General features: G+C 37.8%; 1 protein-coding gene across 1 annotated transcript in view; it reads right to left on the bottom strand.

Moving 5' to 3' along the window:
• The window catches only part of UNC5C (unc-5 netrin receptor C), a 391452-nt gene extending 371920 nt beyond the window's left edge, over window positions 1-19532 (bottom strand). The window contains exon 1 of the mRNA XM_027837574.1: window positions 19409-19532. Within this exon, the coding sequence (XP_027693375.1) occupies window positions 19409-19532 (124 nt within the window). The remainder of the gene's footprint in view (window positions 1-19408) is intronic.
• Between the last annotated feature and the right edge of the window lie 816 nt (window positions 19533-20348).

The following is a 20348-nucleotide window of genomic DNA, read 5'->3' as shown; positions in this document are numbered from 1 at the left end:
TCTTCTCTTCTCTTCTCTTCTCTTCTCTTCTCTTCTCTTCTCTTCTCCTTCTTTCCTTTCTCTTCCCTTCCCTTCTCTTCCTTCCCCTTGCCTTCTCTCCTCTCTTTTCCTCTTCTTTCCTCATCTCCCTTGACAATCTCATTTATAGCTTCAGATGACTATTAGAACTGTATCTTCAGTCTCATTTTGTCTCTTATGCTCAAATTCCATAATTTCAACTGCCTGAGAGACATTTTCACCTGTATGTCTCTTCCACTCCTCAAACTCAATATGTCAATTGACAAAACTATAATCTTCCCTCTAAAACCTCATTTTCCTCCTAACTTTCCCATTTTGTGTTGATGGTCACCAGCTTAGAGTTATCCCTAACTCTTCTTCTTCCTTCATTCCCAACATCTAAGAAGCTGTCTCAAGCCTTGATAATAATATATCTGAAATACTTCTCTCATCCCCTTCTTTCCAATCACATTGCTATCATTATAACTTAGTCCTTAACTAAGTCTTAGCTAGAGTATTTTAAGAGCCTGTTTATTGGTTGTTTATCTGCCTCCTTTCACTCCCCTCTCCAATCCATTCTTCACACTGATGCTACTTTATTCTGACAGTCTTCCTAACAATCACATCTAATAAAGTCACTTATGTGTCTAAAAAAACAAACAAACAAACCTCCAGTCATTCTTTATTGTCTGCTGAAAAAAATAAAAGGAAGGAAAATAACTTCTTTAGCCTGGCATTCAAAGCCCTCCACAATCTAGATCAAAAATATCTTTCCATCTTTACTCATGAAATTACTCTTTATTCCTTTTATATTTCAGCTAGATTATTAAAAAAATCCCTCTTATATTTCAACCTGACTACATCTTATCCTCTTCCACATTCAGAAACGTCACTTCTAAATAGAGGAATAAGGAGGAAGTTGACCCCTAAGTTGAACTTAAAAATATGCTACCATTTGTGGGTCCTAAGTAATATCTTCTCATGCAGATATTCCAACAAATGAAAGACCAGGTTTTGTCATTTTCAGATCAAGCTCATACCAAAGTTATATGATTTGAGGATATATCTCATCCTATACAATAAAAAATCTCTATACACTTACGTGTGTAATTAGGACAAAAGTTGGGGGATTTAAAAAAAAACATACAAATACGGTTTGTCTATTTATATTCTTTCTCTAAGAAACTGATGAAATGTCTGCAATGAGTTAAGAGAGCATAATTTTGCACTATAAGTGCAATGATATAATAGGAATATTCTTAATTTGTGAAGGCTTCCTCCATATTATAAATGTACCAAATCCACGGAAATCCCCAGGAAATCATGAATGTAATTTTAACATGGGGAATGGCACAATTTCCATAAATCAAGATAAATAAGAAGAAATTATTCTTACAAATGATCTTGAGATTTTTTTAATGGTTCATTTCTTGTAAATTAACATGGTGTTTCCTGAGTACCTAGGCAGCCATCACTAGGCAACGTCAAGCAAGAAACCTTGGAGACAAAGGATAGTAATGGGCAGAATTCTACCTGAAATAAAGCAGTGCTACTGCTCCCCAGTCACAGTTTTCGAGCAACTGAGAGTGGTTAGATTTCTAATTTGGAACATTTTTCATAGCCTCTCAGATCTAGCAGAAATCTATGAGTATACATCTGTGCATGTGCACAAATAAAGATGTGATGCAAGATGCATGGCTAGCTGTCAATAAAGAAATCTTCTAAACCTTTCCTTCTTATAAAGGACTAGAAAGAACAATGTTATTGAAACTTTCCTCTAATAGTCATTATATAAAAAAAGTCAATACTCCTAACACATACTTTTAGGAAAATCTTTTCAAGCTTATACAAATATGCAGATCAAAAATTAAGGTCAAAATTAGTTTTGCTTTTGTCTTTATGGTGTCTTTTCAAGGAAATAAGATTCTGCTCCTAGTTTTTAGAGGCATAGCAAAAAAAAAAAAAATCAAAGGTTGGAAAAGTTTCAGAAAAGGCTTTAGGGAAGTTTATCCTAAAAGTTTTTAGGACTATAATGCTGTGGTTATCCAGCTCTCATCTGCCCAGCACACTCTTGTTAGCACCAACATAATTCAATTCCATAATTTTCCCAGTTCATAAATATGTACAAATTTATTGCATGGCTGCATACAATGATCTTCCCTTTTCATCTTCCAATAAAATTAAGTGTTGTGCAACAGAAAAGGAAAAACATATGGAAAGGGTCACTTTCAACTCATGTTTTAGACTTCAAATGCTAACGTGGATTTAGAGCTAAAAATCAAAGCTCACTGATTGAACTGAACTGAGACATATTTTCATCTGTTATTAATGTTTGAGTTACATGTAAGAGGGACCAGATTATTCATCGAGTTCCCCATGCAATATGTTGTTAAATGAAATTTTGGTTGGTAACATAATTGTATGAACTATATCCATGAGAGTTTATAATTCATTAAAGACAGGAGTCTACATAAAAACATTTGGTTGAGCTGCAAGGAAAACAGCTCGTGGACCCTTAGCACGGCTCGATTTCTTTAGACATTTGCATGTGAAAATCTGTGAACACTAAACAGTACTATTTCCATTGTGAAGAAACCACTAACATCATATTTAAATGCTCCTTTTCAAAGACAAGAAAAAGAGAACATACCCAGTATACACTGCATACACAATGACAAAAATGTAATTTAAGCATTCTAGAACTTTTAAAAAGCATCAATTTAATAGAAGGGAACTGAATAAAGTAACCCAAAGTCATAAAAAGGCAAACCTCAAGGGTAAGGAAGGGTATTTGTTTCCATTATGAATCTCTATGTGATACTTTCCCCTAACACTTACTCAGGTTGTGTACATAAGAAGGGAACACCCCACTTGTTACTTGTACAGGGTTTCACTAATGGATGGATAACAGAAAAGGGAAGGGAGGGGGAGGTTATTGCAATACTTCACAGTAGTTGTGAAGATGACAGTAACTGATTAATGACTTACTACCCCCTTCCCTGATCTCACATGAGCTTGCTCAACAAGCCTCTGTCTGTCTACCACAAAGGCATCATAGATGTAGAACAATATCTTTTTTCATATGATGCTTAAAAGTAATTTGCAAAAGATGCCAAGTGCCAGCAACATTTAGAGATCGAACCACCTATAGTAAGATTCTAAAATCTACTGTAGAAAATAGTTTAATGCTTCAAAATTTACTTCGGTGTGACTTTTGGGGGGAGAAAATGCAAAATTTCACATTTCTATTATGCTTCTTTTAATTCTAAGATATCATTACTTTCAGAAGTATCTGAGGCAGAACATATTAATTTACTTGGAAAAAACAAAACCTTACCCATAGTAAGTCCTAGGTCTCATAGACACACAAACACAGAAGGAAATTAATGATATTAATTTCACATATGGAAAGACAAGTCACTCCATAGGCAATGATTTAGCAATCTTTTTTGGTTTTAAACCATCTCTTTGAAATTAAAGCCCTCCACAATGTATCTTCCATCTACCTTTTCAGTCTTATTTCCTCTAGTTTTCTGTCATTCATTCTCCATTCCAGTCCAACTGGCCTACAAATCCTTTCTTATACGCCAGATTCCATTTTGCACCTGTGTGCTTTTATTCAGGTGGCCACCCACATTTGTGATGCGTCCCTTTCTCATTTCCGGCTCTCTAGCTTCCTTCAAAGCAGAGCTCCTATGCCCCCTCCTACATGAGACTTTTCTTGAATGCCTTAGTTGGCCTTGGTGTCTGTATCTTAAAGTTACTTGGCATTATTTTGTCCATATTTCACAACTATTTACTTGCATATGCGTCATATTCCCCTTGGTGGAATGTAAGCTCCCCAAGGGCAGGGACTCTTTCATTTATATCTTCAACCGCAAGCAAAGGGGCTTACACATAACATGAACTTAATAAATGCTTCTTTAATGGAATGTTAGTGCAACATAAGGTAGACTTTCATAGAAGCTATTGTTCTGTGAAATGTCTCAGCACATTTAATTTTTCCCATTAATACAACCTCAAAGTTCTTCTTTTAGATCTTGTTGTTACACAAATCTTCATGTGAGTTTTATTACAAACCTATGCTTGTTTAGCAGGATCCTAACTGCTACTATCAGATGACATTTGCTTTCCTTAATGTACATAGTTTTAGGGGAAAAAAACATCCCAGAATTACTCTTGCTACATTACATGAAAGAATTCTAGTGTCCATGTAGCTGACATGGCATCAGCTGCTGTTTAAACTGGGCTTAGCTAATGGACTTTTAATGTCAGTGGGGTTATCCGTAGTTACTGGCTATTAGCAGGAATGACTCCTTTCTATGAAAATCACTTTTCCTCAAGTGTGCTGTTGGAACATTCCTTCCCTTGATTTAGTGACTGTCACTGAATACAAAACAAACCCTGCAGGCTCTGGAATCTGCTGTTATCTTTAAGGCCCACTTATTAACTTTAATTTGGCATTAAACTGGCAAAATCCCTTTGCAAGATTTAGGCAGGGAATTGGAAAATGTTTGGAGGTACAGTTGAAATGATTCTTTTTGAAGCAAAGTACTACTGAGTTGGTTTTTTTTTTTAATTTATAATGAAAATAACCATAACCCAATTCAAATATGAATGCTACCTGTATGGTACGCTAGCTGAGTGAACTGTTAGGAGTTTTCTGAAATCTAAAATGTCTCGTTTGACCTGGACCATTTCCTGGCCTTTCTTTTGGCTAAACTGGAGGGGAATTAACTAAGGGGGAGTGGTAAGAGCCTTCCTGCCTTTGGCCCTATGCCAAAAATTCCACTTAACTATAAGATCTTAGTCTACTATACTGTATTAGGTGAACTAGAGGATACACAAAATATATATTACAGGTAATCATATATTGTAATATGTAATTATATGTATTACATGATCTCAAAGGTAAATTTAGAGAAAAAGGTACTTCTTTTCTGTATGCTGGCTAAATTCTCAATTTTATTCCCTTAAGCAACATTAAAAAAAAACTCAATGAGCTCATTAAAAAAAAAAAACCACAAAAAAACCTTAACATTGAGGAACCATGGCTGGGCCTAAGGGGCTGAGGTATTGCACTCACATCCTCTTCCTAAGGGGCCCTTTGATTTCACTACATGTCCGGGAGAGGATTCAGTCTTGGGGATAGTCTGGCCTTTAAAAAAAACCTGGGAGGGTGGGCTGAGGGAGGCTCCCTTTCCTCACAAACTCTTAAAATTATTAAATCCACCCCAAGCATCCTGGGGAAAATTACTTATAGCTTAGGTTCAAATCTAGGGTTTCCCCAAAAGGCAGAAATAGAAAGATATTCCATGTATAATAAGAAAACAGGCATGGAATAGGTATTTATTTCCTACACACACACACACACACACACACACAAATGTTACAGTGCAAAATCTCAAAGTGCTTGTTGAAAGCAAGACTTCCACTGAACAAATGACAGAGCTGACTACCATTACAGACAGCTACTAGATCAACGCTCAAAGTCATCTAAATCTAATGGTGTTTGCGGAGTTGCTGATTAGGAATTTCACATTTCACGTCATATGTACATTGTCCAAAAAGCCTTCCAGCACATATCTGTTCTAAAACAGTCAGGCTTGGGCCAATCCTTTTGCTGGTGGCTGTCCTCTCCAAAATCACTGGAGTAGTGCCAGGGGACTCCCATCCTAGATGCCATTCAATTCTATGCCTTGAAAGGACCCAACACCTCCACACCTCAAAATCATAACGGCTGCCTCCAAACCCGGATGTGTCCCTCTTGGGACAGATACTAATTTATCTGAGATCAGAAAAATTTAAAAAAATACATAAAAGTGAAAAAAGTAGCTAAAGGCCTAGGGGTAAGCTTTCTTAGCTGAGTCCTCTTCACTAGCTGTGAGATGGATGACATCATTCTGTTGCCAGGTTGGAGAAAGGCCAATCCTTTTCCATTTCTCAATGGAAATCTGAGTTACAGGATTCTACCTAGAGGGTAGAGGAAGAGCCAGACACAAGCTGAGTCTTCTTTAATGGATACAATTCCTGCTCCTGTCATGAGTTGGTAAGAAAATCAGGTTTTGCCATCTTATACTAAACCACCAAGCCTTCTTGGGCAGTAGCAGTCAGGGAGTTCATTAGCTCTAATGAGATCAAAGGCTGATTCATTCATGTCTCTGAAGTCCCCAGAAGTTTCCAGGAGAGCTTCATGTCTGTGCTCTCTGGGATGGTCTCTTTTATCCAACTCAACCTCCATTATAAAAAGCAGAAAAATAAATGCAATGGGTCAAATCAGAACCAACACAATGTATTTGAGATCTGAGGAATTCAGAGAACAATTAGTATTTCCTCCGATTGGGATTAGAGTTGAACAACAGGTAGCCTAAACTCACCTTTCAATTACTGGGAAAAAAATAAAACAATTTAACTGTTCTCCACATGCACAGGGCGCTTACAAGGGAAATGATATCTGTCCCCAAGTTACAGTGTTTTCTCCAAAGAGAATAAAAAGGGATAGTCATGCATGAATATTGAGAACAAGGTATCAAAGTTCATGCATGTTTGAAAAGTTGCATTTTTTCCTCTGGTCAGCAAAATATGTACTACAGATCAGGGGAACAAGTGAAGGTCTGTATAGCACATTTGAAATAAACATTTGTAAAACAATAAGGTCCAATACTTGTCATATCAATATCTGACAATAGGGAAAAATTTGTTCCTTTCAGTAATAATGATATGTCATACATAAGATAATTGCATTAACTATCTGCCAGAAACTCAAGATACTGGACTCACCTATGATTTCATGGAACAAAGTAGAGTATAACATTTGGGATGAAGAGTAAGAGGCAGAAAATGTGTTTCCCTAATCAATGATGAATTGATTTGCCACTTAATTAGCCAAAATTATTTTTTAAAAGGGAAATACACACACAAATAAAAGAAGAAACTCTCTGATGAACATTAAAAACTCTATGCATGCACATACATGTATATAAAGTAACCTATGTTGCCCCTGTCATTTCCTGGAGAAGGTATCTTTGAATATGTGTCAAATGTTCAAGATACGATATATAATTATATAAAAATTTCCTTGTTTTTCTTAAATGTGGAAATAATTTCTTATGAAAAACCTGTAAACTTCATCAACAGAAAAACATTTTAGAAATGTTTTCTAAATACCTTTAGAAAAATATTTTAGAAATATTTCCTTCCCGAAATTTTTGCTTTTGAATTTCTATGCAGTATGTAAGTTAACAGGGCAGGTAGGAGGCAAAATGGTTAGAGCACTGGGTCTGGATTCGGGAAGACCTGAGTACAACTGTGACCTCAGACACTTTCTAGTTGTGTGACCTTGGTCAAATCCTTTAATGTTGCTTGCCTCAGTTTCCTCATCTGTAAAATGAGCTGGAGAAGAAAATGGCAAATCACTCTAGTTTCTTTGCCAAGAAAACCCCAAATGGAGTAAAGAGTCAGACATGACTGAAACAACCGAACAACAACAATGAAGGTTAACACAATTCATTGAAATCTTGTTCTCTGATTTTACTAACTTTTCATTATAAATATTTATATTTAGATACATAAAAGTTGACATATAGGAAGGCTCTCTATTTTCATCCAGGAAGGGTCTTCTCAGCAAATCTGCCAATTTGGTAGAGAAATACAGAATAGTAGATTTAGCAGACATTTTTTGGCAAATTGTGTGGAATTAAGAGACTTGCATAGGATCTCATGGCTATTGAATGTTAGAGGATACATTTGAACCTGCCTTTCCATTTTGAGTCCCGTACTAAAATTTAGCCCATATGCTACTACATAAAATGGCATATCCATATCCATATGCATATATTTACACACATATTTATATAAATTGGTATGCATATTATTGAGAGAAGGTATACTATATGTTACAAAAAGAATGAATTCACAAGATATAGAATTTCAGCAACTTTGACATTAGCCATTTAAGGATAATTGTCCTCAGAACACTTAACATACAGTCCCAGAGAAGGTGCCAAGGATTTTCTAATGTGCACAGTCCTGATTTAGCCAAAGAAACACCTCTGTTTCTACTTACATGTGAGTATATGGTTAAGAAGGGTCATGAGCAGAAAGGCAGAAAGTGGAAATCTAGTCTGAAGCCCCAGGCACCATTTGGAAATTATATGTATCAAGCCTTTAAGGATGATCAGCTGCCTCATGAAGTCAGCAATGTTGGCTTATGCAAACCAAAACATGCCCTTGAAGTTACACGTGGATGTCAGCCTATCAGCTCTGAGAGAAGATTTAGACAAGGAGAGAGGTCCACTAGAAACCTATTTAATTTGTTAACAGAGGGTTCACTGGCACTGAGGCCAATTATGCCATCCACAAATGGAGCTCTTGACTTTGAAGTAAGCTGTCACTGATAAATTTGCAGACTTCATTTAGAGCCCAAATTCAAGTATGGACAGACAACAAACCACTGATATATTTTAACCGACACTAAGTTGGTTAGTGTTTTCCTGACCTGTATCACAGGACTGGCCCTCAATTAGTTTAGTGTGCATAGTTTTGAAGGGAGATAGATGACCTATTCCATGGGCTTTATATATCTAAAGCCACAACAATATTCTTAGAAGACGGGAAGGTGATTGGTGACACAAAAAGTGCTGTGTCACCAACAGGGTGAAATAAGTTCCACCAGAAAATGAGTTATTACTATATGTAAATTCTGTTTTGCTGAGCCCATTTTCCCTGCCTCAGTCATCTTTTAATACCAGGCAGCAGGAACAACTGTAAGATAAAGGCTCAAAAGGAGAGGATTAAGATGGAGAATAAAGTATATCTTGGTAGTATCCAAAGGTTAGGGAAGTCAGCCATGTGAAACCTTTACCTCAGAAACCAAGGGAGTCTCCTGACTAATATTCTAGTTGTGGAAGATGCAAGGGATCAGAGGTCACTTCTAGAATTGGACTAACTGGGAACCAGAGGCAGTGATAGCCAGCCTGGATTATCCAGGATACTAATAGTGAGTTTCAGTCATTCAAGAGCTAAGGGTTAGGACTGGAGACCAGTTGGGTCTGAAGATACTAAGACTAAATCATTGACATCAGGTCACTGTAGCTGTGCCAGTGCTAGCTGGCACATGCATAGTAGGTGCTTAATAAACGCTGATTGACTTGATTTGATCAGGCTAACTTATGAGTCTCCAGGAGCAATGAAGGAAGCAGTTACCCATAAAGCCAGATGATATCCATTGATGGCATCATGTAATGTGTATTTCATATGTAACCTCAGTCTATGATATTATTTACTGCATTTGAACTAGGCACTGCCTGTGATTTGTTTGGCTCATTCCTAAAATCACTTGAGATGAACTCAGTCTATTTAGGAAAAATCACTGAAAGGTTTGTCACATATTTTCTCTTATACTACTGATGGAATTCTAGACTTCTCAAATTAGCATGTCTTTTCCCCCAACCAAAGTAAGAAAAACTCAGGTTTCCTGCTTTCCGGTGCTATATTGTTAATGTATTTTTTTTTTTACATTTTTACATTTTCAGTCAAGGTGAAAGGAAAAATTACTATTACATCACATATCTGAAACCTCCCCTTCTCCCTTTAAGCCCTCTAGTAGACGTTAGAGCAACACATATCATGAAGGTAGATGCACGTGTACGTGTCTAGGAAATTTCCCAATGACCTCTAGGGGACATTCCAAGTAGTCTCGATGATCACATTTAGGTTTTTCAGCATGTTCTGGGATTATATCTATGTATTGCCAAATTAAAGGCACCGATACTTCTATTAGCAACATAGCCCTGTTGAAAATATAAAGTTAATACCAGCTAATGAGACTAATTCCAATAGCAGGTAAACTTCTCAGTCAAAACATATGAAGAATTGAGGAAAGATAATCCAGATTAAAAATGATTCATTTGTTAAATGCCCCATATAAATCAGATCCAGTATCTGCTACTTAGAAATATGACACTTTTCTGGGAAATTTTCTATAACATAATGATAAAAATCAGTGTATCTCATATTGCAAGATATGCCTGACACGCTCGAGCTTTTTGCTTTATTTTTTTTGTTAAACTCCATGTTTCCTTAAATTATTCTGGACACTAATTAATGAGAAATTTAAATTTCTTTAGATATTCTGGTAGTTTTCATGGTAAGTATGGGACTTGCAAATTGCCTACATTGCATATAAAACCACCTTTAAAATCAATGTTGACTTCAATCACAAAGACCTGAAATTGGATATTTTCCATTAGCATATTGATTTACTCTGTTTCAGGTTCTAAATAGGCAATCAAACATTGAAAGCAATATGTATTTTTGTTATTAAATCTGCTTTATAATTATAGAAGATATAAGCCCATTACTAGACATCAAGACAACATTTACACAAAAGTTACATGTCAAAGGGCCTGATGAATAATATTATGATGTAATCCTGATCTCGTATCCTAACTCCAGGGAGCATTTATAAGTCATTGGACTACGTATGTTCTTTTTCAGTCCCTTAAAGCAGTTAGCACAAAACTAAGCTTCTGTATTGTGTCCATTTGGCATACTTGACTGGTAGTGGTTTTGACTGACTGGGAAAAGAAAATGTACTCTCTCTCTCTCTCTCTCTCTCTCTCTCTCTCTCTCTCTCTCTCTCTCTCTCTCTCACACACACACACACACACACACACACACACACACACACACACTCGTCTTGCTCTTTCATTCCTTGCATTTGATCTCTAACTTACTACTAAAAGCTAACACTGGTTCATCATTCCATATAAAATGAAAAGGAAAAAGGCTAATGAAAATGACAGACCAGGTAATTACTGTTTTATCCATAGAAATGCCAAGATTACTGCTTGCTAAACTTGAACACTTCCACTGGGTGGCTACAATGTGTCGATTTAGCAAATAGAAGTTCTGCTCTCTTTACTCAAAGCAAGATAAAAATATAGCATTTGCTCATTATAGAAAGCAAAATTTACCACCCTTAATTAAAATAATATCAAAGAAGAAATCAACATTATGTATTCTCTTTCTGGCTCATGAAAGTATTAAAATTGTGGGGTATTTTTCTTAGTTTAAACACTTCCTATCCTCCCCAAAAAACTTTTTGAATTAAAAAAAGTTATTTGGTACTAGTATAAAACTAACAGTTTTGTGGTTATAATAATTGCAAAGTGCTATAAAACCATAGTTATTTCATTTTATTTAAAAAGTCACCTGATTGAATTTTTCAAATATTTTGAGAGTCTTTAAAACCTTGACTTGAGTGCAGTTAAACTCAAATATCCATATACTATATAGAATATTTGCCTAGATTTTTCCATTAACTTCCAAGTGAAAGACTGAATTTAGCTCTAAAAATATCCCATAGTCTCTAAGTAGAGACATTGATTAAACCCCCAAACTTACTGTACTTAATGTCTACATTTTATTTAATTAACAATACCTTTGCTCAAAAACCATTAAAGTATATTTTCCAGTCACTGCCTTTTCTCTTTTATTATGTAGGTTGGCTTAGCAAGTAATTTTCCTGAGTTTTGGAATAACACATTTAGATTCTCAAGCAACTTTCTTGGTAACTAATTTGCAGAAGTCATTTTAAAAAGAAGTCTTTTATTTAGGAAACTAATTGTTATGTACACGCTCTCCCCCCTCCTAATTGAAAAAGAGAAAGAAGATAGTAAATGATGACAACAATTGGACAATGGCTGATCAGAAAATCAATTCAGAAATTGACTAAAAAATGAGAAACGTTAGCATTCACCAATAAACTGGTTAAATATAGGGGAGGTCTTTCTGTTGTTTATGTCCCTCAGTGAAAAGAGAAGATAACACATGCTCAGTTCTTACAAGGCATTTTATGACTTTCATAATGGCTGAGAAATGACATTAGGTAAGGATCTATGACAAAATGATTAATGAAGATAAAGCAATTATTCACATAATATTTTAAAATAAGTAAATGATTGAACAAGACTGGTAACTGGAGCTAAAAGTTGATGGATCAATATCTTATATTAAGATGATTATTCCTGGCTATACTATTTAAGATAAAAATATCTAACTGGCATATCAAGTTAATTAATTCTTACCCCACTCCTCCCCCTCCCCCATAGATACCACTACCACTTTGGCAATGAGATATGGTTGAGTATTTAATTAAAAACTGTATCCTCCAAAGGTTAGACTGTTCACATAGCATACTTTTTCCACACCAAGCAATTTTGAAATGCTTCTTGCGCTAATAATAAAGGGTACACTTAGACAAATCTCCGCACACATGGCTCTTTTATACTTCTCTTTTTAAATTATAACTTTATTTTAATTAGTGTTGGAGTAAACTTTAACACCATGCTCTACATTTGGGTGGTGGTATATGTTTTAAGTAAACAGGAGATTCCATATATTACTTTCTAATCTTCACTTGAAAGCTCTGGGCTGGAACTCTGTTGTTCAGTCATATATACAACTCTTGGTGACCCTGTTTGGGTTTTCTTGGCAAAGACGCTGGAGTGGTTTGCTGTTTCCTTATCCAGCTCAGTTTCCAGATGAGTAAACTAAGGCAAAGAAGGTTAAGTGACTTGTCTAGGGTCATGCAACTAGTAAGTGTCCGAGGCCAGATTTGAACTCACAAAGATGTATCTTCTGGGTTCTATTCACAGCACCACCCTAGCTGCCCAGAACTCTCTTACCAGTGGTAGAAACCCTTCATGAGGGAAGTCACATTTCAGTTTCACTTGAAAATCATTCATTTTTAATTAATGGCACATTTAGAGGAAAATGTCTATTTCACAGTAGCCTGTTTGCCTAATAAAAGTATATATTAAGAAATGTCATGATAAGAGGGAAGACATTTTCAAAATTCTAGACAGTCAAGTAGAGCAGAGACAAAAAGTCTAATAAGAGTTCTGTTTTTATTGGATTATGAAAAGAGTCCCATAGAATGGTTTATATTGAATGTCTTGGACACTAGGAAAGTATTTGGCTCTAGAGTTAAAGAAAAAACAATACCCACTACAAATTATTCAATTAGTAGATTTATTTTTTATGTAATGGAAAAAGAAGCTATTAAAAAACAACACACCCACTGCTGAAGGCCTCATTGCTCCAGTTCAAAAGATGAAGGATAAAGGACCATAACACTAATTCTCTGAGGAAAAACTATTTAAACTAAGTGAAACTGGAGCATTTCTCTATTCTTTTCACTCATGCCCAAAGAAAAGAAAATCCATAAACAATAACAGATCCCGGTAAACAATGAAAATGAAGATGATTCCTATAGATAGGTTTTATAAACTCAGGTAGGAAATAAAGAGGATTTGGGGATTGTGGGGAGTACAGAATCAATTAATCAATAATGAAACACAGTCATAAGTCAAAAGGAGAAAAAAAATTGGCTCAATTGTGGGTAGTATGAAAACATTATTGTGGGAGCTAAATCACAGCTCTTGGCCAAAAAATGACATTAGAAATCCGAGCATGTCACATATTCCAACTCCCACCAAGTAGTGACAGTCATACTTGAACTTAATGTTTATCTGAATTAACATACAAGAAACAAACACAAACATAAATTGAATAGATGGAAATCTATTTATCTGCTCCAATTCCTTTTCTTTTGCTACCTTGCAATGTCTTACTCTTATACTGGAGATTATACTGTAGATTATAAAGTTAACTTCCCTTTGAGGGAATGCACACACATATACTCATATGTAAGAGAATCTTTTTCTTTTCTATATGATAGATAATGTCACCAACCTACTGTCAGTAGGCCATGGGCTTTGTGTTGGTTTTTTTTCTGACCCAACTCCAACCCTTCAAGTCATTTCCAGATAGCCTCTATGTCTAAAGGCAGGTGTCTGTGTAATGGGAGCAGAGCTAGGAAAAGGGGAAGCGATCCATTACACTTGCGAGATGGGAAGGCCAAAGCTATAGATTGTAGCAAAGGATTCAGGTGACAAATGGAAGCACGATTTGTGATTAGCACAAGATTTAAATCTCCAGATATCAACAATGAAGGGAATGAATAAGGAAGGGATGGTAGAGAGTTAGGTTGCTGCCAAGTCATTTGAAGCATCAAAGTCTGGTTGTTCCCATTGGTACCTCCCACGTTCCTTAGTAGCGTCTCGCAGGTATCTGATGTAGTGCCTCTGAGAGACTGAAGAATTAGTGTACTTCTACCCATAGTAAACTTTGAGCACTGCTGACCTTTAACCTTTTTATTTCTTGACCACTTGTGTGCAGAGTTGAGTCAAAGGGGAAATGGTGTATCCGTATTCATTGACAACCTTTGGTCCCTGCACTCTCAGGCTAAGCTGCATGGTATTATATGAATGCCTTAGAGAGGTGAAGTGCAACAGTGTTGTTATGCGCTGCTTTGGGGAAAATATTCTTTTCTTATGCACCTACCATGTCTTTTTGTTTGTTTGTTTTTAATACCTGGGTTTGTCTTACTCCCTTTTTAGACTCTAAACACTAAGAGCATGCATCATGTCGTAACTTTGTTATCCCTCTCCCCTCCCCCATTCTCAAAACACTTTTTCTATACTTACTAGATGCCTAACAAATCTTTGTGGAACAAATGAATGCATTCCATTCCCAAACACACGAGTCTGTCCCTACATAAAAACTACTTATAGTTATACAATACTTTAAGGATTGCCACAAAGGATGCAATAGTATCAACTCTACTTCAAAGATGAAGAAACTTGGGCTCTGAGAGGTTATGATTTGCAGATGGTCATCCAACAGGTAAGTGTCTGACAGGGATTGTGAACTAAGGTCTCCTACCTCTAATTTGAGCATTCTGTTCCTTACTTAACCCCCCCCCCCCCCGCCACCTTGGTTTTATTAGCATCATACTCTTACTGAATTTCGTTTATGGGATAAATAGAATACTATATAGCATGTCCCAAAAATCTTAGTGCAGTTTTAAACTAATAAGGGGCAAAGCTGCACTAAGACTTTTGGGACACCTTGTATTTTCCCTTTATGCTGCTTTATATAAAAATATTAACTCAAAAAGGTGATGCCTGAGACTAAAAGATCATAGGCTGCTGAATTTCAACTTTTCTTATTATCTGTCAAGAAGAGGCATGAGCTAGTAGTTCTAATCTAATTCTGGTAAATTCTCTTTCTTTCTTTTTTTTTTTCTTTTAAGAATTACTCCCTCTACTGCTCTAGAAAGTCACTGACCTACATCAGAGAAGAAAAGAATTAAATATTTCATACAGTTAAACCTCCCTAGTTTGAACTACAGGGGTTGAAGGAAGGAATCTGTATTATGGAACATTTAAATATAAAAATGGTTTTTTATTATTGTCAAACATATAATAACTGAAAGTGAGAAAATGAGGCTGCCTAGTCAATTTGATGCCTAGTAGATATCCTCAGGGGCTTTGCTTTGCCTAAATAAGAATGATATATAAATTGGCATATCAATTTTGTAGGCCTGTAAATTATACCTGAGTGTTCATGAGAGCTTAAAAGTTTGTTCCTAAGGTTTTCCTCCGACATATTTTTATGTTAGCAATTACTATCTGAAAAATTGCTTTGTTTAGAGAGAAGTAAATTGTTCCTTGTCTGAGGGACAATGAATGTCAAATTAATAGAATGGAGCAATTTGGTTTTTCTGCATATAAAAATGAGACAAAAATAGTGGAATTATTACCTCCAACTTTGTTAAAAGCCACATTTCTATATGCTAGCTGTCTCTGACTCCTAATATCATCATTAAACTATGAACTCCTTGAAAGCAAAAAGTTTTTTTTGTTTTTGTTTGTTTGTGTCTGTGTGTGTGTGAGATTATTTTCTGCCCCTCTACTTTGTATCTCCCACACTTAGCACAATGCCTGGATGGCATTACAGAAGGTACTTTAAAAATGCCAGTTGACTGACTGACTGACCAAGTCATCAATATGCTATTTTATACTAAAATCTAAATAAGCATACATATATAAGTACATGATATATGATATATAGCAACAAACGATGTGTAAATTTTCATTGTTCATTTTTAATACTCTATAAACTAATGCAAGATTATTATACTCTGGTGTGGTTTGCATTTTCTGAAATTCTATCTTCATGTTTGGTAGTGGTGTTAGCACATAGAACACTAGTTGGTGCTAGTTAATAGCAGATTTGTGAAGTCCAGAGCTAAAATTGTTTGTATAAGACAAGACAGAACTCTGATTTTGAGAGAGAATTGAAAGTATACACACACACACACACACACACACACACACACACACAATCCAGTCTTTAACCTATGAAGAGCTTTCATTTCTGCCAGCCAAAGCAAGCACAAATCCCTGAGAGCTAAGAATTCTCAGCCACCCGAGATGAGAATAGAGACAATGAGAATAGAGACAAAAAAGTCAGTGCCTAAAGGCTCAATAATCTTCATAAGGAATATCAGCTAACTATATTCTTGTTTTTATTTTAAATAGTTACATATTGCATTTGATACACTCATAAATAGAAAAAAAAAAGTATAGCTGTCTTTAACTTTTTACTCTTTTCTTTCTTAGTGATTGAATAAATCTAAGCTTAAAATCCCTCCTGGAAACATCCCCCTTAATACACATATGACAATAAGAACAATTGTCCTTCCTATTTAAAAGCAGTTCAATTAACTTCCTTATCTTAATTATTTATAGTATTTTAAACTACAGAATCAATTTATTTCTATGACTTTGAGATTAGAATATGAAAATTCTATCATGGAAGAAGCAATCATGCCATTCTAAACTATCCATGAAGAAATACTTTCTTATCTCAAGGGATGGGAAACAGCAATAAGGAAAAAAAAAAGATTGGGATAAGGAAGGAGGTATGAGTGGACACCCAAAGTTTTACTGAATAAGAAATACACTGGAAAGGAAGGGGTTGTGACTAAACAGGAATAATCCAGTTTTGTGTGCATTTGTTATAATTTCACTCAAGGGTTAACAATGTATTAATAGAAATGCTGATATAGTTGAAAGTAGGTAATAACAATGATAAAAGTGATGAACTGGGAATTGGGAATTTAATGGACCACAGGACTCAGATAACATAAAGGAGCACCTATTTAGACATTCAAGGAATTGAATGAACTAAATAGAAAAAAGAATTATATTGAATTTACACACACAATAATTAAGACTACAATTATTTTTCCATGGGATAAACAGAGGACTCCTATGAAGGACCTAGTCCTTTGGGGTAAGGTGAGTTCAACACTCAAACAATTTCTTAGCTGTTTAGGGAAATTAAAGAGATGGATAAAGAAATTCTGGTGGGGGGGGGGAGCAAACACCCAGTCTTTCTGTGTTGGGTATCCTTTAATTTTTCCCTTTCTTCTTTTCTTAATATTAACCCACTATCCTTCATGGTGATTATCTTTATTGATCTTGCATTTCCCAGTCATTAATCTTTTAAATATTTCTTTGCATGAACTAGAAAGGAATCTTTGGAGCTCTTAACTTGATCTATTCTTATCCAGTTCTCCTCTCTTCTTCACCCCCCCCCATAATTATGGTTTAGACCATCTTTTCTACAGTTATAACAGGAAAGCCTCTCTTTGCCCCCACCCCATCTCCTGAGGATGAGCTCATGACTTCTTTCTTCTTCCATTCCGAGGTCTTTTAACCAATTTAAAGAAACCTCTGAAAAGCTAAGACCCTCTTCCACCGGGTTTTATCCAAAAATCTTCTAAAATCATGACTACACTAGGTTTGGAGGTACAAACACATCAACAACAAAGTAGAACTCCAGGGCAGCTGGCGGAGAGGGGAAGGACGAATTTATTAACTTTTACACTTTATATCTATGTTTTCCTAATGCATGAGTAATTCAAAAAGAATTACTAATCACTTCTTCGTAGGCCAGGGCTACCCTGCCTCTTTCTCCCCACAGCCCTCCACCTAGATAAATGAAGTGAATACGATCTTAGAGTTCTGGCATGTTAGAGCTCCCCTTTCACTGAAGAAATCGGCAGCCAAGACGGCATGCTCCTTCAGAGCTCCAGCACGGGAGTGACAGTCAAGCCCAGAGCTGACTTTTGGAGGGATCAGAGGATTGCAAACTGGAAGGGACCTTAGAAATCACATAGCCCCAGCCCTTCATTTGGCCGCTAAAGGCTGGGGAAGGTAAGCCACTTGCCCAAGGTCACGGGGTATAGTAAGTAGTAGGGGAGTAGCCAAAGCTTGAGTTGAACTCATCTCTTCATTCCAACTGCAGGGTTCTTGCTACTGCATCACGTCTACAGCCACTTCTGTGTTCCCAAGGCTGGGGGAGCTCCTGTTTCAGAGAGGAGGGCTCGGGCTGCAATAGGTCTTTTCTTCCTTCCCTTCCGTCTTCTCAGATTCCCAGGAGAGCCAAGGACGACTACCACTACTTTAGACTCTGCCACCAAAAAATCCCAGCTTAACTCTCATCTGACCTCCTCTGCCTTCCGCGTCTTTCTTCCCTTCTTATCCTGGATGTCGCTCCCTCCACTTAGTCCTCGCAAGTGCCTTAGACTTTGTTAGTTTGTTTTAAGGCACACTCACAGTACATTCGTAAAGGGAGGACATAAGCTAGCAGTGCCCGGGAGAAGGGCTCGCTACAGTAGGCTTAAGCTGAGTATCCCCAGCCAGTGTTGGAAGTTTCTCTGTAGAGCTGGGGAGGGCGGCAGTGGGCATGGGTGCGGAGGAATGCATTCACTGGTGCCCAAGCTCAATTAATTGCTGGTCTGGGGGTTTCGTGTGAGTTGTTACACAAACACACACCCGCTGTCCTGGAGAAGCAACCAACGGGTGTTTGCACTTCAAAGTGTGTCTAGCTCTTTCTTATAGCAAGCAGCTTCCTTAAGGTGGTTGCTCCTGCTCGTGGTAAGAGAAACGAAACACAAACACACACGCGCGTACGAACGCACAGAATATAAAAGACATTTAGCACTTTCAGAGTCAACACTAACCACACAACCTACGAAGCACGAATCACTGTGTATATGTTTTTGTGGTGACTCTAGGCACTGTCCATCTCTATGAATTCAAGGGACTCTTGTATGTCCATAGATGCAATACTGTGTGTGTGTGTGTGTGTGTGTGTGTGTGTGTGTGGGTGTGGGTGTGGGTGCATACAACACTGTGAGTATGTGTGCAGCAGAAAGTGAAGACACATATACTGGCTATTCATTCCAAGAGGCTGCAGCTCACATACGAATTGTGCCCCACTGGTATGCCCCTGCGCGCTCACACACACACACACACACACACACGCCCCACACCACACCACACTGTGGAAAAATAGAAACGTAAAAAGGAAGCCCTCTGGAGGAAGTGGGGAGATGGAAAGTGGGGAGGCTTTGAGTCAAAAGCAATCAGTAGGCGCTGAGAAATCCCGGGGGTTGGAGGAGTGGGGCGCAGGGGGGCGCCTCGCTTACCTTGGGCTGCCGAGCCCGGGCTGCTGGCACTAAGGATGGCTAGGGCAGGTAACACCAACATCTGCAGCATGTATCCCAGTCCCAATCCGCAGCGGGCAGCTGTAGCCTCCAAACCTTTCCTCATCTTGACTGGAGGGACAAGTAAGATACAAAAATACCCAAATAGACACGGGTAAAAAAAAAAAAAAAAAAGTGGAAGGCCGGTGGCGGGTGGAAGAGCTCCCGGGAACAGCAAAATTCTGTGCAAAAACAGCTGAAAAAGCAGTAGGCAAACCTCCCTCCCCCCAACTATTGCACTCCACTTTCTAGAAGAGCAGGGCGAGGCGGGGCTGCAAAGAGGGAAGCCGCTGAGCAGTAGTTCTAAGAGGACTCTCCGGGCGCGTCTCCCAACTGGCAGAACTGGGGCGCGTCTCTGTGTCCGTGTCCAGCAGTCACCACTTGGGAAGTCCCAAGAGCCGGAGGACGTCCCCTGGCCGTAGCAACAGCTCCAGCAGCAGCAGCAGCAGCAGCACCGCGCCCAGAACCACCGCTGCTTATAGCGGCCCCTTTGCTGAGCAGAGCGCACACAGGCTCTAGGAGAGGGGGAGGAGATGGAGGAGGAGGAGGAAGAAGAGGAAGGAGGGAGGGAGAGAAGAGTGAGGGGCTCCCCTCTTCCAATCTCAGTTTTCTCAGCCCAACTGCGTGGCAGATGAAAGGTGTCTTGGCGATTGCTGCTAAGTGTCCAGGAATGGTCATTTCATAGTCTTGGGCTCAAGTCTCCCGGAATCTGCTGGACCTTGCCACAGAGGCAGAGACAGAGCATCTTAACTCTGAGAGTATGCGTGCGCGCGCGAGTGTGTGTGTGTGTGTGTGCGCGAGTGTGTGTGTGTGTGTGTGTGCGCGTGTGCGTGTATGTGTGTGTGTGTGTGTGGTGTGTTACGCAATCTGGAGGGCTAGACAG

This window comes from Vombatus ursinus, unplaced genomic scaffold (genome assembly GCF_900497805.2).
Source record: "Vombatus ursinus unplaced genomic scaffold, bare-nosed wombat genome assembly UNPS02014821.1, whole genome shotgun sequence".
Classification (NCBI taxonomy): Eukaryota; Metazoa; Chordata; class Mammalia; order Diprotodontia; family Vombatidae; genus Vombatus; species Vombatus ursinus.
This window is presented reverse-complemented; position numbering and strand designations above follow the sequence as displayed.